General features: G+C 46.4%; 1 protein-coding gene across 10 annotated transcripts in view; it reads right to left on the bottom strand.

Moving 5' to 3' along the window:
• Positions 1–25,233, bottom strand: part of CACNB2 (calcium voltage-gated channel auxiliary subunit beta 2) — a 519,021-nt gene that overhangs the window by 176,861 nt on the left and 316,927 nt on the right. For 2 of the 10 annotated variants that reach the window (XM_082259428.1, XM_082259427.1), the window contains exon 1: positions 19,174–19,467. The exons of the other annotated variants lie outside the window; for them this stretch is intronic. In XM_082259428.1, coding sequence (XP_082115554.1) covers positions 19,174–19,206 — 33 coding nt within the window. In that variant the 5' untranslated portion in view covers positions 19,207–19,467. Of the gene's footprint in view, positions 1–19,173; positions 19,468–25,233 lie in introns of those variants that run through there. 10 annotated transcript variants of the gene reach the window in all.

Raw genomic sequence — 25,233 nt, 5'->3', positions numbered from 1 at the left:
ACAACCTCCACAATTAACAACACTTCACATAATACAAACAGAAAACATTTCGGCTGCCCCGGCCAATCGGAGACTCGGCCGTGGCTTCCCAAGAAATGAATCATCCAGCATTGTTTGTGGTCTGCTAGCACGAGTCTTCCCCTTCAATTGAAAGCATATGTCTGTTCGACTGAATATTTATAGAAATCTCACTTAATGAAATGCGGCTTGACAAACAAAATCTACTCAGCGGTTTGTGTTTTTTCAAAAACTTACATTGACTTTTCACGACTATCCTTTTCTTTGCTAATCATCAGTGTAAGCAAGCCAAGCATGAAGTTTGGACTTCATCTTAAAGGGGACCTGTCATGGGAGAAGCTTAAAGATTGCCTGGCTGTCATGCCGTGCTTTTGACATGGGTATGGGTGGGTGCAGCGTGGTGCAGCGGCAGTAACACACACATAGTCCAGATGCAATAGAAAGAATTTGTATTGTGGCTAGAATATAATAGTTCATAAAAAGCCCAGCAGGAAGAAATCCCAACTGAGAACACTCACGGATGAAAAGCAGATTGTAGCAGAGCAGTTCTCAGTCAAACTGTCATCATCTGTCTTGAGGGGTGTAACGCGGCTCTGTAACAGGAGGTCTCCAGACTTTATAAACAAAGGGCCAGTTTATTGTCCTTCAAACTTTAGGGGGTCAGACTGTGGCCAGAGGGAGAAGTAAATGTCCTGGCATCAGTGGGAGAAAACAGTGCCCCATCATTGGTATCAATGGGAGTAAACAGTGTCCCATCATTGGTATCAATGGGAGTAAACAGTGTCCCATCATTGGTATCAATGGGAGTAAACAGTGCCCCCATCATTGGCATCAATGGGAGTAAACAGTGCCCCATCATTGGTATCAATGGGAGTAAACAGTGTCCCTTCATTGGTATCAATCGGAGTAAACAGTGCTCCATCATTGGTATCAATGGGAGTAAACAGTGCCCCATCATTGGTATCAATGGGAGTAAACAGTGCCCCCATCATTGGCATCAATGGGAGTAAACAGTGCCCCATCATTGGTATCAATGGGAGGAATAGTGCCCCATCATTGGTGTCAGTGGAAGAAATAGTGCCCCATCATTGGTGTCAGTGGAAGGAATAGTGCTCCATCATTAGGATCAATGGGAGTAATAGTGCCCTATGGTTAATGTCAGTGGGGGGAACAGTGCCTCATCATTGGTGTCAGTGGAAGGAATAGTGCTTTGTTATTGGTGTCAGGGGAAGGAATATTGCTCAATCGTTAGGATCAATGGGAGTAATAGTGCCCCATGGTTAATGTCAGTGGGGGGAACAGTGCCAAATCATTAGCGTCAGTGGAATGAATAGTCCCCAATCATTGGTATCAATGGGAGCAATAGTGCCCCATGGTTAATGTAAGTGGAGGAATAAGGCCCCGTCATTGGTATCAACGGAGGAATAGTGCCCCATCATTGGTGTCAGTGGAAGGAATAGTGCCCTAGTGCCCCATCACTGGTATCACTAGGAGGAATAGTGTCCCTTAGTTAATGTCAGTGGAGGGAATAGTGCCCCATAATTGTTATCAATGGAAGGAATAGTTCCCATCATTGGTATCAATGGGAAGAACAGTACACCATGGTTATTGTCAGTGGGAGAAATAGTGCTCCATTATTGGTGTCAGTGGGAGTAATAGTGGCCCATCATTGGTGTCAGTGGCAGGAACTATGCCCCACTGTTGCTGACACTGAAGGGAATAATGCCACAAGGGCAGGATAAAAGCAAGCAAAGGGCCCCAGTTTGGAGACCACTGCTCTATACTAAAAATATCTGCACCACTAAATATTAAGCCACATACTGTATTATCAAAAATATGATATACTTTAGGTGAAACTTGGCTTATATGTTATTGTTTTAACAAACAGCCAAACACAACCCCTACCAGGGTCTCAATCTTTGTTGAGTTTTACCCCATGAGTCATGCTGTAGTGGATGCCATTTGCGTATAATACCCAGAGTATGAACACACAGGTTATTTATTGTATTCAGACTCTGGCCTTTTACTGTATTATACAGTATTCTGATGTCATGGTTATACATATTGTACTTTTCCCTGTAGTCTCATTATGATAATCATTTTTAATGCATAGTGAACCCGGGTCACTCCAGCGCAGGACTCACATTGAGTCTTTTAGCAGCTGGTCCATTTAGCTTATTACAGATTGGTGGATGGGTTTTGTTCAGGGCTTTAAATGTTGTTAGTCATGTGTTTACGCATCATTTGGTTATTTATGTGATCCTTGGGATATACTGTATGTTGTTATGATAAGTATATGATAATGATGCGCATATCATATTTTTTGATAACAGTATTTGGCTTAAAGTGGATTTTCCCCCAAAACCAAAAGCCAGACTCTGCATACAAATCTATATGCACATTCTATTAAAAAAAGTATATTCATTAGAAAACATACTTTTCATTTATTGTACTCTCTGATTTCTGTACATTGCCCCCCAAGTGCACCCTGGGAAGGCTACATTGCCAGTGTCTTCCATCTGCCCCCTGAAAAGGTTTGCTACGAATCCCTTCCAACTGTCCCCTGAAAGGCTGCATTATGAGTGCCCTCTAGTTGCCCCTTGGGAAAGCTTCATTATCAGTGCCATCTAGCTGCCCCCCGGGAAGGATTCATTACCAATGCCCTCTAGTTGCCCCCCCCCCCCCCGGAAAGGCTTCATTATCAGTGCCCTCTATCTGCCCTCTGGCAAGGCTATGTTACTAGTACCTTCTAAATGCCCTTTGTAAAGGCTATATTACCAGTGGTATCCCGCACCCCCCGAGATGGCTACATTACCACTGCCTTCCAGCTGCACCCTGGGAAGGCTATGTTACCAGTGCTGTTCCAAATGCCCCCTGGGAAGGCTACTTTACCAGTGCCTTCCAGCTGTCCTGTGAGAAGGCTACATCACCAGTGATTTTAAGCCGCCCCCTGTGAAATCCCAACTGTGGTCTGGGAAGGCTACATTTCAGGTGCCTACCTGATGCTTCCTTAAGAAAGCTACCTAACCAATGCCTTCCAGATGCCTCCTGAAAAGGTTAAATTGTCAGTGCCTTCCAGTCGTGCCCTGGGAAGGCTAGATTACTAGTGCCAGCCAGGGAGAGCCTTAGTATAAACTGCAAGATCTTAGGAGATTTCACAAAATCTTAGAAGATCTTGGGCAATGTGTTCTTTTTTTCCCCAAAGATGACATATAAGGGCCCTTTCACAACTAATGCAGTGGGATGCAGTTGGCTGCATTTTGGACGGCACCCCAACTGCATAGGCTATTCTATGGGCATAGTTCACACCACTGCAGTGCAATGCACGCAGTGCAGAAAAGTACAGCATGCTGCATTTTTCTGCACCGCAAATGTGCAAAAACACATGCAAACACACTGCAACGCATCACAGTGCACATAGAAGCCCAAGATAAGAAAGAAGTAAGTCTGGGCACTGACAGGCCGACAGCGGTGTACTGCACACAAACAGCTTGGCTCCCACAATGAAGAAAGTAAAGTCTGTTCCAGGATACAATGCCAGGGAAGAATAATGCATTCCTGATAACAACTGGCATCCCAATCACTAACAGGAAGACAAACTTTACTGATCTCCTTCCTCCTAAGTAACACAAGATTATCTCTCACATCCATCTACGGCAACACATGGGCTGTCACTATCACCGATAAACAGGAGGACTCAAATTTATCTAACTTGGCACTAAAGAAACACAGCAGAAAAAAATGAGACCCGTGTTATTCAACCTTTTTCCAGTCAGGGCAGCCTTGAATTTTTTTTCAATCTCGAGGTACCCCAGTTAGGGCTTCATTCATATTACTGCGTGTCGGAGAAAGCACACAAAATCGCATGCATTCTCAACACACACAAACGCGCTTCTCTTTAAGAGACGCACAGGACTGTCATTAATTCATAACCCCAAGCATTAGCAAATGGAGTGCGTTTTCAATGTGGCGTGATTTAAAAGAAGGGGTCAGGGCCTAGAGGCCAGTTCACACCCGAATGCGGTGTACTCTGTGTGCGTTTCCTGCACTGCAGGCGATTGCTCTGCCCTTGTGATCTGCATGTGGGTGCCAATGTATTGGTAAGATACCCCAAACCCAGATCACAAATGCAGTGTGCTTGAAGTAGGGATAGACCAATTAGCGGCAAGGCCGATACATCGGGGGCTGATATGCACTTTCCCCGATACATCGGTATCGCCCCCGAAACTGGCCGATATTGCCGATATTTTTGTGACGTCATTCTGCCTTCTTAGGCCGCCTCCCTCGCCTTGGACAGCCTCGTCTGGAGTTGGGACTAGTCTCGCGGGAGTGTATCACAGCCATACACCCACCCACAGCAGCCCGGTTCCAGCCAGCCACCCACACCCACAGGCCCTGTACCAGCCAGCCACAGGCACTGTATCAGCGAGCCAACCAGCCACCCACAGGCTCTGCACCAGCCAGTCAGCCACCAACAGGCCCTGTACCAGCCAGCCACAGGCCCTGTACCAGCCAGCCACAGGCACTGTACCAGCCAGCCAGCCACCCACAGGCCCTGTACCAGCCAGCCACAGGCCCTGTAACAGCCAGCCACAGGCACTGTACCAGCCAGCCACAGGCACTGTACCAGCCAGCCACAGGCACTGTACCAGCCAGCCACCCACAGCCCCTGTGCCAGCCAGCAACCCACCACAGGGTGCCAGACAGCCAGCCACCCACAGACAGGGTGCCAGACAGACAGCCACCCACCCACAGGCCCTGTACCAGCCAGCCACAGACACTGTACCAGCCAGCTGTCCACAGGCCCTGTACCAACCAGCCGCCCACAGGCCCTGTACCAGCCAGCCACAGGCCCTGTAACAGCCAGCCACAGGCACTGTACCAGCCAGCCACAGGCACTGTACCAGCCAGCCAGCCACCCACAGCCCCTGTGCCAGCCAGCCACCCACCACAGGGTGTCAGACAGCCAGCCACCCACAGACAGGGTGCCAGACAGACAGCCACCCACAGGCCCTGTACCAGCCAGCCACAGACACTGTACCAGCCAGCTGCCCTCAGGCCCTGTACCAGCCAGCAGCCCACAGGTCCTGTACCAACCAGCCACCCACAGGCCCTGTACCAGCCAGCCACAGCCCCTGTGCCAGCCACACACCTACCACAGGATGCCAGCAAGCCAGCCACCCACCACAGGGTGCCAGACAGCCAGCCACCCACCACAATGTGCCAGACATCCAGCCACCCACCCACCACAGGGTGCCAGACAGCCAGCCACCCACCACAGGGTGATAGAAAGCCAGCCATTGGTCATTAAAAAAAAATATAACTTGTTCAGTACCAGATTTGTGTCAAAAATTGTCTTTATTTTTCAAAACTTTAAAGGTACAAAATATCGGCCCATATCTACCGATACCGATATGTTGTGACCAAAATATCGGTATGGGTATCGTCCCTGAAAAAAACATATCGGTCTATCCCTAGTTCGAAGGCACCAAATTGCATTGTACTGCAGTACCATGTGGTTTGGTGTGGCGTGTTTTTAAAAATAGTACATGCACTACTTTATTTGCATTCCAGTGTGATCTGCAGCCCATTCAAATGGATGGGCTGCAAAATGACACTGCGTGTTCCCCTATCTGCTAACCTCTGCACTCCAACCCCACTCTGCTCACCTCTCAACCCCAATCCCCCTGCTAAGCTCTGCACCCCAGAACTCTGCAACCCCCTCTCTGCTCACCTAGGTACCCCAAACCCCCCTCTCTGCTCACTTCTGTACCCCAAACCCCCCTCTCTGCTCACTTCTGTACCCCAAACCCCACTCTCTGCTCACTTCTGTACCCCAACCTCCCCTCTGCTCACTTCTGTACCCCAACCCCCCCTCTGCTCATGTTTGTACCCCAAACCCCCCTTTCTGCTCACTTCTGTACCCCAAACCCCCCTCTATGCTCACTTCTGTACTCCAACCCCCCTGTGCTCATCTTTGTACCCCAAACCCCCCCCTCTCTGCTCACTTCTGTACCCCAAACCCCCTTCTCTGCTCACTTCTGTACCCCAACCCCCCCTGCTCATCTTTGTACCCCAAATCCCCCTTTCTGCTCACTTTTGTACCCCAAACTCTCCTTTTTGCTCGCTTATGTAACCCTACCCCCCTCTCTGCTCACTTCTGTAGCCCAATCCTCCCTCTGCTCACCTCTGTACCCCAAACTCCCCTCTCTGCTCATGTCTGTACCCTAAACCCCCTTTCCGGCTCACCTCTGTACCTCAAACTCCCCTTTCTTCTCACTTATATACCCCTAACCCCCTCTCTGCTCACCTCTGTACCCCAAATCCCCCTTTATGCTCACCTCTTTACCCCAAATCCCCCTTTCTGCTCACCTCTGTACCCCAAACCCCCCTTTATGCTCACCTCTGTACCCCAAACCCCCTTTATGCTCACCTCTATACCCAACCCCCCCCCCCCCCTTTTATGCTCATCTCTGTACTCCAAACCCTCTGTTGGCACACCTATGTACCTCACTCTTTCTACTAACCTCTGCATGCTAACCCCCACCCCCTCCCTTTTGATCTCCTCTGCTCCCTGCTTTTCCCTCACCAGAGCCTCAGGGCAGGACTGTTCTTCCATAACAATCCACATGTCTGTGGGCAGTGTTGGCCAAGTACTGTACTGTAGGGGAGGCGGAAAGCTCAGGATTCAGATAGCCGCCTCCCCCTGCCACTGATTTTCACTGTACTGTGCCAACCGAGCTGTGCCCATGTTCAGTGGAGCTGCAGTTTGTCCGGATAAGACAGCCTTTTTCAACCAGGATTCTGCGGCACCCCTGAGGACCTCAGGCAGCACCCTGAATGAGAAAGGCTTAACAAGAGAACAAAAACTCATAATTAAAGCGGTATTAAACTCAAAACCAGAAATGTCATATATTGCAGCTTACCAATCAATAGATGTGGTGGCTGCATTAGTTTTCTTTTTTTTTTTCTTAGGGTTTTCATCTGGTGATTTGGCCAGTAACACACCTCCTGTGTTAGAGAGACACAACTCTGGATGAAGGAGCACTGTGGGCACATTTAGACAGCAGAATTGTCAGTCTGGGGTGGATGGGAATGTTAGATTTACTAGCAGATTATTGTACCATGCGATCTGGTGCAGACAAACGCACTGGGTTTGCGACCTGCATTGGGGGAATCATTAAGATTGCACTGACACCCGGTGCAGATGGCAAGGGCAGTGCGGCCTGAAGGCAGTGTGGGCATTTTCCGCACTGTATTAGTGTGAACCTAGGCTAAAAGTGTTCTTCTAAAACGTATAATATTCCCATTCTTCCTTTGATAGAACAGATCTGATACAGATAGAGTCAATCAGATTTGTTTATTAGCCGAATTAGGCAAAAGTCCAGAGTCCAATGTTCAGTAACTCGTCAAAATTTCTCCTTTATTTGACCGAAATGTTCTGGGAGCCAATATGTTGCTAATGGCCAATGTACGGACCAGTCAATGTTGGAGCTCTACAGGTGAAAGAACAGCTGTTGTACCTGGTAAGATCATAAGCTTACCGAGTCCAAAACATGTCCCGAGTTCACAATCCATAACAACCAATCAGAGGTCTTCTTTTTTTTTTTTTTTTTTTTCCAAAAAGCTTTATTGAACAAAATGCACATTAGAAAAGTGTACAACAGTTGGATCATTCCGATCAACATTCTCGGTGATCCAATCTAACAATTTGTGCTGATTGGATTTACTAGGGGCTCTGCTGTTTGTCATCATCATGGCTGTTTCCGCTGTCTTACCAAATAAAGCCACCCACAGACATAAGATAAAAGACAGCGGAAGCAACCAATTTTGAAACAATCATACAATCCCCAGTAAACTTTTGGGCAGAATTTACCCCACCGGAATCGGCACCGCACATAGTGATTAGGGTGTGCCCAGGCACACCTAGTGCAGCGTCCCACTCATGACACGTGGGAACTGCAAATGTATTATTTCTTTGTCATCGCTGTATTGCATGTCATTTTGCATTTGACATTTGTTAATCCCTGTTCATAGGCTGGTCAAGTGTGCTTCATACTTCCCACCACAAGATGGGGATAGCACCACTCTGGGATATCTATTCCAGCTCAGGTTTATCTGTGGTCAAGTGTTCAGTTCAGGAAGTGAGTGTACAGAGAGAAGCTCCATGTGAAGGTGACAGAAGGTCAGTCCAGAGAGGGACAAATTGGAACTGCTAAAATCAAAGGGTAAAAGCCACCAAACGGCAGCAAGACCTTTGAGAATAAAGGTGAAGGATTTCTTAGCCCCCGGCAACCTCACCAATGTCACTGGATTCAAAAGGGATCACAAACAAGTAAGCATTATACTGAACCACAGCCTGAGTCCAGCATTACTAAAGCCTATTAACAGTGGATCAGCAGAATTCCTCTATTTACCCAGAGACTGTATTCTATCTGGATGTTTGTACTGCAATCAAAACCAGTCACAGTAAAAGTTGTGAGTTGTATCCTACCACTGTCTACCTCATTCTTCACTATTGCTATTACAACTGGTTGTACCACCATTAACGGATCTGGCGTCACGACAAATACCATCAAGGGACCCAGCCACCACAAGCACTGTAAACACCACTGTCATCACGGGCACCTCAACCACCATCTTGGCTGGCGTTTCCCTATCACAGAGCGTGCCCCGGAGGATTTCGTGCTGTCTTCCTCTTCACTGTGCGACCAGCCCAGGGAGGCTTTCTGCTAACCGTGAGTAAACCGATGAACTGTATTATTGCTGTCTCTCATCGGCCCACCGTGCACCTCACGTGTCGCCCCTGCGGTTCTGGCTCATCGCATAAAAATTTGGCGTCACGAACAGGATATTAACCCCTGCGCCTTATCTAAAAGACTGTTGCATCAGAATAAGCCCCTTTGCTTTATTGAGAGACTGTTTACTTATTGCATGCTGTGTGGGTCCACAGAACTGTTTAAACTGTTTCAAAGTCGCATGGAAGTGTTTTCCCAGTTATCAGCATAAAAATCGCAGCATCCAAAGAGAGGAAATCAGACATTGGTGTGTCAACAAAACTGCTTGCTGTATTTGAATTGACTGTTTCTTTTCACTTAAAATGGCCGCCGGAGGCCTTCTTCTTCAAAAATGTCTGTGCCATCACTGTGGATAAGTTAGTGACACCCCCTGGAAAGCGGGAAAGTTTGGTGCCACCCATTTATGCAAAATTGTCCAGCCAGCCCGCCTTACCTTTGCTGTGTCAATCCTGGGAGTAGAGTGTGACAAGCGCACGCCACAGAAGTCGCGAGACTTCGCATGCGAGCAAAAGAAGAGAAAATAATCGCATTGCTTGCCGTCCGAGCAGTAATCGCAACCTGTCAGCTGCCTCTACTAACTATAAGTAGCACTAATAGCAGGAACTCTGCCAGAGACCCAAAATCAACATTGCTGCAGCATTATATTCAGCCAGCATTCAATTCTTAAAGGGCCATACACCCGCAAGACAGCAGTCGCCCATAGCAACACCTTGCAAAAAGTGTCTAAAAACGCATTTGACTTACCTAACTAGAATTCACCTGCTGTTACCATGTCTGTGCAGGAAGATAACATGCAGCCTGACCTCAGCGGACCCCCTGCAGCAGCCGCAGTCGGTCCCAGTACAATACCAGCCGCTGCAGTACCAAGCTTAATGCCTTTAACCATGCCTTATTATTTTGGGGCCCCCTGGTTCCCACGATATTCTGGAGAAATTCATACTTTAAGGGACTTTAAAGAAAAAATTCTTGCTGTGTTCAGATTGTACCCTGTATCCCCAGAGCAACAGATGGAGATTCTTCTGGCGCAATTGGAAGGAGCTGCTCTCAGAGAAGTGAAATCTTGGCCGAGCTCAGAGAGAAAGACCATGGAGCAGATTTTTGAACGTCTCTACACCACCTTTGAACCCAGAACCGTGTCAGAGGTCAAGATGAGGTTCTTCAGCAAGAAACAGCAATCTGGTGAGTCACTCAGAGACTTTGCATTATCTTTGCAGGAATCCCTTAGAGCTGTTGTCCAAGTAGACCCCCGTGAGGCAGAGAATCAGGACAAAACCCTGAAAGAACAATTTATTGAAGGCGTCCATACAGACAATCTAAAGAGCCAACTAAGAATGTTAGCCGCCCAACATCCAGGAGCTACCTTCTTAGATTTTAAAGAATTAGCTATCAGCATACTGGGAAAAAGCCCACCAACAGAACCTGTTAGATCTGTTGAATTGCCTGTATCACAGCTGGTTACCCCTGTAAAGTCTTTACCTATAGTCAGTCAGGCAACCCAAGCTCCAGTTCCTGACGCAGTTGCTGACTTGACTGAGCAAGTCCATTTCCTGACTAAAAGTCTGGAGAAAGTCCACCAAAAGTTGGAACAATGGGAGAAACCATTAATGCTAGAGGATGAGAAACCTGTGTCCAGAAGACTCTTCCCCTCTAATTATAGAGAGACTTTTTCCAGAAATTCTGGCGGACGCCCCCCTGACCGCACTAGTACCCCTAAGCGGCCTATCTGCACGTACTGTCACAAGCCAGGCCATACAGAAGCAACCTGCTGGCAGTTAAACAGGGAAACCCCCGAGGCCAAGGACCACCCCTCAGGAGTTAAACCAATAGGTCCAGAAGATCCCCACTGGATGCCAAGATATGTTGGATCCCGTCCTGAAGTGGCACTTCAAATAAATGGAGTTCCTTTTGTTGCCCTAGTTGACACTGGATCCCAAGTCACCACTATCCAACAAGCAGCCTTTGAAAAATACTGGGATCAAAATCAGCTTACCCAGCCTCCAGAATCCTGGCTGAGTCTCATAGCCAGTAACGGCAAACCCGTACCAGTCCATGGTTATTGGGAACCTACCATTCAAGTAGGAGGAACTACACTTCCTCGACAAGGCCTTATTGTGGTACGAGTCAGAGACAATAACCCTAACCCTCCAATAGTCCTAGGAATGAATGTCCTCAGGAACTGTTATGTTGAGATGCTAGAAGCCTTGCACCAGTTAGTGCCTACTGCCTCTCCTGATTCTAAGAAGGTTATCCAACAAACCATCCGTGTACTAAATGCGCAACAGAGATTCACCAACGAAAAAGGAGAAATTTGCCGTGCCCGCATCCGGGATAAGCAACCTGTGATCCTCAAACCCAACACCGAAACTCTCCTGTGGTGCCGAGCTGTAGTCGGAATTCAAGGTCAAGACTACCAAGCCCTGGTAGAGCCTGTTGTTTTGGAAGACTATCCTCTAGTTAGAGCTGCAAGAAGCCTAGTAACCGTCTCTGAAGGTAAAGTGCCTATTCGACTCCTAAACTTGAGTGATAGCAGTGTAACACTAACCAAACACCGTCCTATTGCACAGCTAATCCAAGTCACTTTTCAAGATATCATCAGTGTGGCTACAGCTACCACAGAGCAAATTACCAAGAGACAGAACCCACAGGACCAAAATGTAAACACATCCTGGTGGAAAGAACTTCATGTGGGAGATGCTTCCACACCAGCAAACCAAATTGAGGGAGTACTAAAAATTGTGAAGGAGCTTCACCATGCCTTCAGTAAGCATTCTACAGACTATGGAGAAGTGGATATCATCAAGCACTCCATCCCTACAGGTTCACACCCACCGATCAAGGAAAGATATCGGCCTATACCACCAACTATGTACCAATCAGTAAAGCAAATGATCCAAGAGATGAAGGACTCCAATGTCATTAGAGACAGCCATAGTCCATGGGCTGCACCTCTAGTCCTTGTCCGTAAAAAGGATGGTAACATCAGATTCTGTGTGGATTACAGAAAAATTAACCAAATCACCCACAAGGATGCTTACCCTTTACCACGCATAGAGGAATCTTTGACAGCTTTAGGATCTTCAGCCTACTTCTCTACCCTTGATTTAACAAGTGGATACTGGCAAGTACCAATGGCACCTGAAGATCGTGAGAAGACTGCATTTAACACCCCTATGGGCCTATTTGAGTTCAACTGCATGCCTTTTGGACTTTGCAATGCGCCCGGAACTTTTCAAAGATTAATGGAGCGTTGCTTAGGACACAAAAATTTTGAAACCGTCCTGTTGTACTTGGATGATGTCATCATCTACTCCAAATCTTATGAAGATCACTTGAAACACTTGGCCGAAGTTTTTCAAATCCTCATTAAACATGGACTCAAAGTTAAACCATCTAAGTGCTATCTACTGAAGTCAGAAGTCAAATACTTAGGGCATATTGTAAGCTCTGAAGGTGTTAAACCGGATCCAGAGAAGATAGCCGCACCATTCACTGTTCTACTGGGTATACACCTTACTATCTCATGTTTGGCCGACAAGGTAAACTACCTGCTGACCATACTTTGGGCGTACAAGTGCCTGATGCAATCAACCCTCTACCAAAGACTGATTGGGTGAGTGAGCACCAAAGACGTCTAATTGATGCACAAGAAATTGTTCAACATCGCATGGAACATGCTCATGAAAAGCAACAAAAAGATTATAACCAATCTGCCAAAGCAGAACCTCTCAAAATTAGTGACCATGTATGGTTAAAAAACGACCATCGCACCAGCAAGTTAGATAGCAAATGGGAGAGAGAACCTTACACCATTACAGCTATTCGCAATCCAGAGACTCATACTTATGAGATCACCAAAGAAAACAAATCACGTGTAGTACATCGCAATCGCCTTAAGTTATGTCTCAAGGAAAGTACTCAAGAAGAAACTCTTCAAGAAGAAGCTGTCCAAGAGGAAACACAATCCATAGAACCAGAGCCTACAAAATCATCTGATTCAGAGAATCCACTACAGTCTTTTGGAAAAGCATTATTAGACTCTGATCCTTTACAATGGTTCCTTACACCATGGCTCAATATCTTAGTGCCTGCCAAGACCAATACAACCACACTTCAACCAGAGGAGCTATCTCAAGAAGTGTCTACTACACCTCAAGAGACACCAAATTCCCTTGAAACAAGACCTGTAGAAACTCAGCCACTACGAAGATCCGACAGGACTACAAGAGGACAACCACCTGTCCGTTTTAAGGATTTCCTACACCAGCAGCCGAGAAGACAACTACCAGCCCTGCCATCTCATCGTTAAATGCATCCTTACATCGTCTGAAGTTCCAGAGTGAGAAGAAGACTTACTTGTGATGATATGTTTATTTCCTTTAAAGGACTTTTTAAAAGGACTACTTACCTACTGTTTTGCAACGTTCAAGCCTGCACCCGGAGATAGACTTTCACATACCTGAGCCTCCGTGATATTCTTCTGTTGACATTTTTTCCTGTGCCCAGGGAACGGACTCATACCCTGTGAGCCTCCTGAGATGTTATTTTTGTTTCGTTTTTCTTTTTCCATCTCATCATGGACTATTCTGGTTTTGCCATACATCACCAGTCTTCAGAGGAAAAACTACACCTTTTTGACACATTTCGTTGTTGCCTGAGATATGTTTGCCTAACCCATTTTACTTGCAGATACAGGAAGTACAAGAATGGGGTTATGTTGTTATTTCCTATGCATGCATGCTTTTCCCTTTCTCTTATATCTTACAGGAAGACACAACAGCGAGTCAAAAATGTGTCGAGGTCGACACACGTTTTACCATGGGGGTATGCAGCGTCCCACTCATGACACGTGGGAACTGCAAATGTATTATTTCTTTGTCATCGCTGTATTGCATGTCATTTTGCATTTGACATTTGTTAATCCCTGTTCATAGGCTGGTCAAGTGTGCTTCATACTTCCCACCACAAGATGGGGATAGCACCACTCTGGGATATCTATTCCAGCTCAGGTTTATCTGTGGTCAAGTGTTCAGTTCAGGAAGTGAGTGTACAGAGAGAAGCTCCATGTGAAGGTGACAGAAGGTCAGTCCAGAGAGGGACAAATTGGAACTGCTAAAATCAAAGGGTAAAAGCCACCAAACGGCAGCAAGACCTTTGAGAATAAAGGTGAAGGATTTCTTAGCCCCCGGCAACCTCACCAATGTCACTGGATTCAAAAGGGATCACAAACAAGTAAGCATTATACTGAACCACAGCCTGAGTCCAGCATTACTAAAGCCTATTAACAGTGGATCAGCAGAATTCCTCTATTTACCCAGAGACTGTATTCTATCTGGATGTTTGTACTGCAATCAAAACCAGTCACAGTAAAAGTTGTGAGTTGTATCCTACCACTGTCTACCTCATTCTTCACTATTGCTATTACAACTGGTTGTACCACCATTAACGGATCTGGCGTCACGACAAATACCATCAAGGGACCCAGCCACCACAAGCACTGTAAACACCACTGTCATCACGGGCACCTCAACCACCATCTTGGCTGGCGTTTCCCTATCACAGAGCGTGCCCCGGAGGATTTCGTGCTGTCTTCCTCTTCACTGTGCGACCAGCCCAGGGAGGCTTTCTGCTAACCGTGAGTAAACCGATGAACTGTATTATTGCTGTCTCTCATCGGCCCACCGTGCACCTCACGTGTCGCCCCTGCGGTTCTGGCTCATCGCACTAGCACACCCCCTGTGCACACACCCCCTGTGCACACCTATGCTGACCAATGATAAACAGCTTGCAGTTTTTTAGGGGATTTTAAACATTTAAAACCATGACCATGCAGGTTACATATGTGTAGACATTATGTAGATTTTTTTTTCCCAAAAACATGTAGCAGAATGCACATTGCCCTAAATTTAGAAATTAGATCTAATTTCTTTTTTCTTTTTTGGGGGGGGGGGTGTTTTATAGCAGAAAGCAAAAAAATAAATTTATATATATATATATATATATATATTTTTTTTTTAATTGTTGCTTTTTTTTCTTCCAGCTCAAAAAATAAAAACCCAGTGGTGATCAAATACCAAAAGAGCCAAACTCCAGCTAATACTTTACAAGCAGTTACAGCAAACAGCTTTTACTTTAGGCTCCAGTCACATTTGTGCGACTTAAAAAAAAATTGCTATTTTCCTTGTGACTTTCTAGTGCGACTTTATGCAATTTTGATGCATCCTTGGATAAGTACGACTTTGTTTCAAATCTGGCTTTGATCAATGAGATTGTTTTTGCTCTACAAAGTCACACACAAGTCGCATGTATATCACACAGGTGCAACTTTTGGGTTTACATTGAAGTCTATGGCCTTCAAGTTGTATGAAAGTCGGACCAACGTAGTGCAGGAACTATTTTAAATTCGCTACAACTTTAAGTCACAGAGATATGATCGGTACTCATTGGGAAACATGGGGTCCAAAGTTGCATGACAAGTTACAGAATGGTGAAAAAGGCCTTAAAGATTAGATACTGTAGCTGCTGACTTTTAATATTGGGACACACACTTACCTGTCCTGAAATCCATTGGCTCTTGGGTGTTGCCGCTGCCATTGTCAGTAGGGGAAATCGGCAGTTCTGGCTTCACAGCTGGTTCACTGCTGCACATGTGTGAAGCGTGCTGCGCTTTGTGAATGGCCCAGTGGCAGTGGAAGGAGGGGGGAGGTGAAATGACCCAGAAATTGGAGCGGGTACTTTTCAAAACCAGATACCTGTTCCCCACTCGTCCCCGAAGGGGGGGGGGGGGTGAGATAAGCAAAGCTTCCCCCTTTGGGTGGAGTTCTCCTTTAAGAATAAAAGTTTTACGCAAATAAAATGTGGTCGTTGTATACGGCACCCCTGCCAGAGTTGATTGGTTTGTCCCATCTCTGTAACTGATACATCTATAACAGAGCTTGTTCCTCTGAAAACAACAACATATTTACTGGCCAGTCCACCAGAGGAAAATAGAAGAAAAAAGCATAAAAAGGAAAACGAATGCAGTGGAGCTGCACGATTAATCGTTAAAAAAATCGCAATCTTGGTTCAACTAACCCCCCCCCCCCCCCCCACCTTCAGAGCCGGTTCACATTTGTGCGGCTGCGGCGTTCACATGTAATATCAGAGCGCACTGCTCCTTCATTACATGCGATCGGCTGTGCGGTGCGAGTTTAGCCATACACTTTGTATGGCTAAATTCGCACCGCACCCGCAGCAAACTTGCACAGGACCCTTTTTTGCAGCCGCATCAGGATCGGATCGCACAGCGGTTCACACTTGTGCGATCCGATCCTGTGCGAACTGCAAGATCGCACTGCGATATGCGATCAAACTGGGGGTGTCGTTAAGATTACATTGACACCCCCAGCGTATCGCATATGGCAGTGTGAACTGCCGGGGGTGCATTTGCGATGCGGGAACAGGCTGCGAATTCGCAGCCTTCCCGCATCGCATAAGTGTGAACCGGGACTTATTCAGCATTTCCATGGTTGATGTTAAACAAGTGCAGAGCCATTCTCTAATCAGAGCTGTCAAAAAAAAAAAAAAAGGCAGCTGGAAAAGTTTATCACAACATTGATAAAAACTGAGATAAAATGAAACATTGTATCATTTGGTTCTTTTCGAAGGGATGAACTTCGGTCTGCAAATGAGGGCATTTTAACCACTTAAAGTGAAACTTCACTCTCTCAATCAACATTGACTAGTTTAATCCTTATGCTGTGCTTAGCATTAGTAAATAGATTGGAACATATACCATATTTGCTTGGTTTAAACTTTTTTTTTACATTTCTTCAGCTACTTTCTGCTTTCCAGGCCTAGGCAAATGATGTCAAACATCCCAGGCGTCTTCAGGAGGGGGGAGGGGTTTTCTCAATGAAGCACACCCTCCTGCCTGCATGCCTAAATGAAGGGCAGATGGATTCCAGGGAGTAAATGCTACATGAATCACCTGCCCTTACTTAAGAAGGGCACAGCCAGAAATGCTAGGGGGGTGCTAGCCTCTGGCTGTAATCAAGTGCTTGAAAAAAAAAAAAAACACACCTAGGAATCCATGCATCTGGCGCCATGCATGTAGATTAGGGGGCCGGATGCATGGATGGGGGGGGGGGGGGGGGGGCGACGCCCCTGCGCGCCCCAACGGATGGGCACCACTGTACCAAACATCTGTGCAATATAATCAGAATAAACAGGAATGTAAACATATATATATATATATATAAATTCATATTTAACATGTGCAATATCAAAAAAAAAAAAAAACTAAAATAAAAATCATTATTAAAGATAAATATTAAAGAGGTTGTAAACCTCAGAAAAAAATTAAAAAAAGGAAAACCCTGAAAGACAAAGGCATAATGAGCATGCATGCACCTTAGAACGAAGCCCCCACAGTGCCGCCTACTCACTGTAACACAGCAGACATTTTTGGCCGTCGTTCTTCCTGGTTCACCTCCTCCGGCCATCTGATTGGCCGGAGGGGCGATGATATCACACCGGCGCATGCGTGGGGGAACCGCCGTTCACAGCACAGGGCTCTGAAGGGAAGACACGGTTGGCCATTCCTTCAGAGCGCATGCGCACGATGACGTCATTGGCTGCATGCAATGTAAATATCTCCTAAACAGTGCAAGTTTAGGAGATATTAGAGATACTCCCTATAGTAGTGGATTGGGCTATCCTCCATGTTATACATGTGATATATCTGTTAGAAGGAAGAGAACCGACTGCTCCTCAGATGGTCCCTGTCTCGTTGTATACCACGGATGGAAACCATTTAGTCCCCGTTCACACTAAGGCGACCTGTGAGGCGACCTGGTCGCCTCACAGGTCGCTGTAGGTCGCCTCCCATAGGGAAGCTGCGGACCCGTTCTAATAGGAGCGACACAAGTCGCTCCGACTTAGAAAAAGGGTCCGGAGCTTCTTTGGGGCGACCAGGAGGCGACCGCCATAGACTTCAATGTTATGAAGTCCGTGGCGGCCGCTCCGAGGTCGCGGCGCGCTGCTCGCACCGCGACGTCGGAGGTCGCGGTGCGAAGTAGCGTCGCTTGTATGTGAACGGGGCCTGAAGGTTCTGATGCTATGTATTGTTGATATCCTTGTTTGTTTTGCATACCATTAAATAAAGAATTTGAAAAAAAGTTTAGGAGATATTTACAGTACCTATAGGTAAGCCTTATAATAGGCTTACCTATAGGCAAAAGTCATCAAGGAGAGTTTACAACTAGTGATCGACCGATATAGTTTTTTTATTGCCGATACTTTGGCCATTGAATATCGGTATCGGCCGATATTGGTCGATATTTTTGTAAATTTAATTTATTTTTTTTTTTCACTTGACAGGTACTCTTGTGGAGGGATCTGGGGGGGTCTAAAAGACCCCAAACCCCTCCTCTGCACTTAAAAGCATTCAAAACGCCAAGTTTGGCTGTTTTGAATGCTGTCATTTTTTTTAATATGGCGCCAGTACTAGGAAGTGATGTCATGACATCACTTCCGGGTTTTTGCATGGAGACCCGATCAAAGCTGCATTCGGCGGCTGTGCAGGCTGGTTACCCGGGTCGTCCGGTGGCACAGGAGACCCGGGCGAGCCGTGGAAGGCGGCGGGAGGGGGGGGGGGGGACATCCCCTCCCGATCCTTGTAATGACAGCCGAGAGGTTTCTCAGCCACATCGGTTGTCATTACAAGACAGCGGACCGTTGGCTATGGACACCGGTTCCGGGGTGATGACTCTAGCTGCAGACATCACTCCGGTACAAGCACTTTCCGAAACATCGGCAATATCGGTAACCTCAGGGGCTGATACCAATATATCGGGGGAAAGTGCATATCGGCCCTCAATATATCGGCTATGCCGATAATCGGTCGACCCCTATTTACAACCACTTTAAAAAGCAATATTCAATCTTCTATAGAGTCCCAAGTGAATATGAAAAGTGCAAAAAAGTGTCTATCAAATGATACAATTTCTGTGAAAAAGATGTGCAAACACCCAACGTGCTCCTTCCACCGTATCCCCCAAACTGACTCACCAGATGGGGTAGCTGGTCAAATTATAAACCAGCTAATGCGCCTTTTTATATACAATTTCCAGCAGGCCGGTTCTTATTCCAAAGGATGGTCATTCCCATCCTCCCATACAGGCATTCTCACAGGGATAGGTAAGGGCACCTGATTCCCTTTTTTTTTTTGCCTCTAAGAATCGGTCAGCCGTAATATAATAAATGCTGATAATAAGCGCGCATTATTTCACAAATACTGAATGAAATTTCACATTGATTAGACCCGTACTCAGAAACTTCCCGGGACGGTCCCTGGAAAGTGGAGAGAGTTGGCACTTACCTCATCCGATTCCTCGCTGCAATAGAGGTACATCGCTCACAGCCGGCGGAGAACTATTCCTCCAGCCTTTCCATCAGACCACAAAGAGTTTGTGTTGTTGTGACATTCTCCCCCCAGCATCTGGACGCCTCATTCCCACGCTCAGTCCTCCAGCCAAACAACGAGCGCTGCTTCTATAGATGGGAAGAGGAGAGGAGCCAGGCTCAGCGCTGCGGCCGGCCAGCCAGCCGGGTGAAGTTCCAGGGAATTGGTTGGAGCTGCACTGCTTGGGATGTGCACATCCGTTCCTGGGAGAGGGAGAGGGAGGCTTGTCTTAGGGAAATAATGCAGGCTTCTGGTAAATGAAGGGGGGGTCACATGGGCCAGACAGAGGTGCTCATTGGCTGGAGATGTACTCCACATCAACTTTCACAGACCGCTTCAAAGTCCTCAATTCCTGCGCTGATGGCAGAGGATCGTCATTACCATAACATCAGGATGGAGTACAGCAAAACAGCTGGAATGTTCACTGCCGCCCGAAAACTAAAGGCTCCTTTACACCAGACGCTGAACAAATGCATAACATGAATATATACCACTGCAACGCTTTCATGTGCGTTTAAAAAAGTACAGCATGCTGCGTTTTTTTTTTTTTTTTTGCACGGAAACAAACCAGAACGTATATAAAAAAGAAAAAAATCATAAATAATGCCTAGCATTAACCACTTCTGGACCAGAAGTTTTTCCCTTTAATGACCTGGCCATTTTTTGCGATTCGGCACAGCGTTATTTAACGAACAATTGCGCGGTCGTGCGACGCTGTACCTAAATAAAATTGACGTCCTTTTTTTCCCACAAATAGAGCTTTCTTTTGGTGGTATTTGATCACCTGTGTGATTTTTATTTTTTGCACTATAAACAAAAAAAGAGCGACAATTCTGAAAAAAATAAAAAATAAAAAATAAAAAATATACATTTTTTAACATTTTAGGCCAATCTGTTTTCTGCTACATATTTTTGTAACAAAAAATCCCGCAATAAGCGTATTTTGATTGGTTTGCAGAAAAGTTATCGCATCTACAAACTACTGGAAAGATTTATGTCATTTTTATTGTTTTTACTAGTAATGGCGGCGATCTGCGATTTTTAGCAGGACTGCGACATTGCGGCGGACAGATCGGACCCTTATCTGAAATTTACACTTTTGTGGGGACCAGTGACATTACTACAGTAATCAGTGCTAAAAATATGCCCTGTTACTGTAATAATGACACTGGCAGTTAACACTGTTGGTGATCAAGGGGTTAAATGTGAGCCTAGGGGAGTGATTCTAACTATATTGGGGCGGGGCGTATGTAATGACCATAGAGACATGTGATCCTATATAGAAGGATCACAGGCGCTCTGTGATCATTCCAGGGAGAAGAACGGTCAGCTGTGTTTACAACAGCTAATCGTCCTTCTCTCTCAGCGGGAAACGATAGCAGGTGTCAGGCGGTAATTGGAGCCACCAGCCCCGTGCATCGGAGTCCCCGCTGCTGAGTGGGGGTGGAAGCGCGCCGGCGGTGCATGCTCGCCCCCTAGCTGCAGGCTCGCGACCGATGTATACCTACATCGGTTCTCACAGGAGGGGCTGCCTGCTGCAGTATAACTGCGGCGGGCGGTCCTTAAGTGGTTAATATACACTGGTTCTAAAGGCAGAAGGTTATTTTTTATCTTGCCTCCATTCACATATTGGCGTCCCGGATCGCGGGCAGAGTCGCGGCAAATCGTGGGTTGCCCGTGCGATTCCTGTCACTTCCAATGGCACCCCAAACATGGCACAATTTTTCTGTGATTGTCGCTCAACGAATCATGATAAAATTGCGCAAACAGAATCACGGAACGCCTGTTACCCAAAATAAGTTCTTGTACTTCTTTTGAGTGACAGGCGTCCTGCGATTTTGTTTGTGGGACTTTACTGTGATTCGTTGGGTGAAAATAGCAGCTAAATCGCGCTGCATTTGGGGTGCCATTGGAAGTGACGGGAATCAGGATCCAGAATTGCTACAAAACATGGGACACGTTTGCAATGCCATCACTTTCTGATGGCACCCCACTCATAGTGCGATTTTGCTGTGTTTGACGCACGATACATGGCAAACCGCAACGCTGTCGCACAAAAGAAGCTCCTTCTCCTTTGAGCGACAAGCTTCGTGCGTTGCGATTTTGTCGCAATTTAACCTCTGACAACCACGGCAAAAATTGCAGCGCATTTGAGGTGCCATTAAGAAATAATGGCATTGCAAACAAGTCCTGCATTTTGCCCGTTTCTGCCTGCGATTCTGGAACGCCAGGTGTGAATGGAGCCTGAAGGCAGGCATTGTGATGTAAACAAATCCCTCTGTCTGATGAAGTAGAATAGAGTCGGTTCACACTGGGGCGACACGACTCTGTACTACTTCGGGGGCGACTTGAGCATTACCATGCACCAAGACTTCGGAGCGACTTGCAGGGACTTCACATAATGGAAGTCTATGCAAGTCGCTCCGAGGTCGCCCCGAAGTAGTACAGGACCCTTTTTCTAAGTCGGAGCGACTTGTGTCGCTCCTATTAGAACGGGTCCTGTGCTAATCTATGGACCGCGAGGGAGCGCGACTTGTCAGGCTGACAAGTCACCTGACAAGTCGCGCTAGTGTGAACCGACTCTTTTGTATCACTTGTATACAAACTAACATAAATAAAAAAACAAAAAACAACAGTGTTTAGTAGTTAAACTAAACTAGAACTAAAAGCAAAACTTGTTTTCTCATTTTTAGTAAGGGTGGGTCAATACCCCTGTCCAGTGTTTTTTTTTTTTTTTTTTACCATCTGTGTCCCATAAGGCCCAGTTTCCACTAGTGCGACTTGTTGTGCGTCTTGACACATGTCAAGTCACATGACAAGTCAAAACCTATTGATTTCAATGGCACCCGTTCCCATCTATGCGACTTAAAGTTGCAGCGACTTTGAAAAGGTGCCTGCACTACTTTGATGCGACTTTGAGTCAGAGTGTGTCTAGTCAGATCAAAAAAGTTGCATCAAAGTCGCACTGTAAATCGCACGACTTTGGCGTCCCACTAGTGGAAACGTAGCCTAAGGGAGATTTCTTCACTTCCTGTCCCACAGCCACAACAGGAAGTGAAACCAGAATGAGTGTTGGGGTTTCCTTTCATCCATGGGGTTTTTGGGGTTTCCTTTCACTTTTGGTGATAATAGTAAAAATGACAGAGAGGGTGACACTCTTTCCAAAACTTTAAAAAGTTTTGCCTTTAGTCATACTTTAACCTAAAATTATTATTATTATTATTACATTGGTTTTATCCACTTCAGCTCCAGAAGGTTTACCCACTTCATGACCAGGCCATTTTTTTTGCTATTCGGAATTGCGCTACTTTAACTGACAATTGCTCAACCATGTGGTTTTACCAACTTTTTATTCTAAAGCGGAGTTCCACCCAAAAGTAGAACTTCTGCTCATCTGCTTCCTCCCCCCTCCGGTGCCATATTTGGCCCCTTTCAGGGGGGAGAGGGGAGCGGGTACCTGTTTTTCACAGGCATCTTTCCCCACCTCTGAGAGACAGCGCTGCAGAGCCATCCCTCAGAAGTTCGCCCCCCCTCCCTCACTGCTGAGCCAATTAGAATGCGCAGTGCATTTCGCATGTGCGCAGTAGGGAACCCGCTGTGAAGCCGGTTTCCCATAGAATGAATGGCGGCAGCAGCACCCGCTAGCCGATCCGAAAATCGGGTGCCGACATCACGGGCTCCCTGGAAAGGTAAGTGTCTATATATTAACAGTCAGCAGCTACTGTATTTGTAGAGTATTTGTAGCTGTTGACTTTTAATTATTGTTTCCCCAGCTGGAACACCTCTTTAATCACTTGCGACCAGCCGCCATACTTATACAGCGGCAGGTGGGCTCTGTCCCGAAAAACGACGTACCTGTACACAGGGGGAGCCAATCAGCGGGTCCAGCAGCCGCGATGTCCGTCAGGGCACCCACGATCGCTCCCTGTGGAGACAGAATGGTGGACTGCCATTGTAAACACGGCAGACCGCTGTTCTGTCAGTTATGAACACAGGGCTCCTGTGTTCCTCCGATTCAGGAACACCGGTCTCTGTGTTCATCCAGCAAGCCCATCTCCCACACAGTTAGAAAACACCCCATAGGCAGTGATGGTGACCCTTGGCACCCCAGATGTTTTGGAACTACATTTCCCATGATGCTCATATACACTGCAGAGTGCATGAGAATCATGGGAAATGCAGTTGCAAAACATCTGGGGTTCCAAGGTTCACCATCACTGCCCTAGGGACACATTTAACCCTTTGATCGCCCCTGGCGTTAATTCCTTCCCTGCCAGTGTTATTACTGCAATAATGTCACTGGTCCCCCCAAAAGTGTTAAAAATGTCAGTTAGGGGTCCGATCTGTCCGCCGCAATGTCGCAGTCCCACTAAAAATCGCAGATCGCCGCCATTACTAGTAAAAATATAAATAAATAAATAAAAATGACATTAATCTTTCCCGTAGTTAGTAGACGTGATAACTTTTGGACAAACCAATCAATATACACCTATTGGGATTTTTTTTTTACCAAAAATATGTAGCAGAATACAAATTGGCCAAAATTGATGAAAATTTTTGATCTTTTAATTTTTTTATATATTGGGAATGTTATATAGCAGAAAGTAAAAAATATATATTTTTTTTCAGAATTGTCGCTCTTTTTTTGTTTATAGAGCAAAAAATAAAAATCGCACAGGTGATCAAATACCACCAAAAGAAAGCTCTATTTGTGGGAAAAAAAGATGTCAAATTTATTTGGGTAAAGAGTTGCACAACCTCGCAGTTGTCTGTTAAACCAATGCAGTGCCGTATCGAAAAAAATGGTCTGGTCATTAAGGGGTAAAACCATCCCGTCCAAAAGTGGTTAATGTATTCTATGTATTAAGATAAAAATCCTTCTGTGAGTAGCAGCCCCCCCCCCTCAGCTCCCCTAATACTTACCTGAGCCCCATGTCTGTCCAGCGATGTCCATGAATGCCTCAGCCGTCCGGGACTCTCCCTCTTGATTGGCTGAGACACAGCAACCGCGCCACTGACTCCCCCTGCTGTCAATCAAAGTCAGTTAGCCAATCAGGAAAGAGAGGGGGCAGGGCTAAAGCAGGGCTCCGTGTCTGAATGGACTAAGGGAGCTGTGACTCGGCTCGGGTGCCCCCATAACAAGCTGCCTGCTGTGTGGGGGCACTCAGCAAGAGGGAGGGGCCAGGACCACAGAAGAGGGACCCAAGAAGAGGAGGATCCGGGCTGCTTTGTGCAAAACCAACTACACAGAGCAGGTAAGTATAACATGTTTGTTATTTTTATGGGGGAAAAACTGAAACTTAAAGCGGTAGTATACTATTTTTTTTTACTTTTACCTACAGGTAAGCCTATAATAAGGCTTACCTGTAGGTACAATCAATATTGCCTAAACCTGCACGGTTTAGGAGATATTTGCCCAGCATGCAGCCGCTGACGCTAGCGGCGCATGCACTCTGAAGGTCCGGCGGACCTTCAGAGTTCCTTATCGGGCACTTGTGACTCCCGTGCGCATGCGTGGGAGTGACGTCATCGCGGCTCTGGCCACTCATAGTGCCGGAGCCGCCGAACCGGCCAAACCCAGAAAAAAGACGCCAAGGGAGCATGGCAGCTCCCACAGCGGTGTCCGGGGATACGTGTCGGGGCTACGTTTTAAGGTAAGTATTTCATAACTAGCTCATTATGCCTTTGTCTTGCAGGGTTTGTTTTTTTTATTTATTTTTTTCCGGCAACCGCTTTAAGTATCACTTTAGGGCGGAGTTCTAGCTGTTTTCGTGTTTATTAAAAGTCAGCAGCTACAAAAAAGCTGCTGACTTTTAATTAACACACTCACCTGTCCCACAATCCAGCGTTGCGACTGGGGGGAGCCTTGGTTCTCTCCAACTTCTTCCCACGGCGCCGGCATTTCTGGTGTGGGCACCCACCTCTGAGATTCACTTCTTAGACTTGAAGATAATGGTGCGGGAGGGTCAAATTTTG

This window comes from Pelophylax lessonae (genome assembly GCF_965119305.1).
Source record: "Pelophylax lessonae genome assembly, chromosome: 5".
Classification (NCBI taxonomy): domain Eukaryota; kingdom Metazoa; phylum Chordata; class Amphibia; order Anura; family Ranidae; genus Pelophylax; species Pelophylax lessonae.
This window is presented reverse-complemented; position numbering and strand designations above follow the sequence as displayed.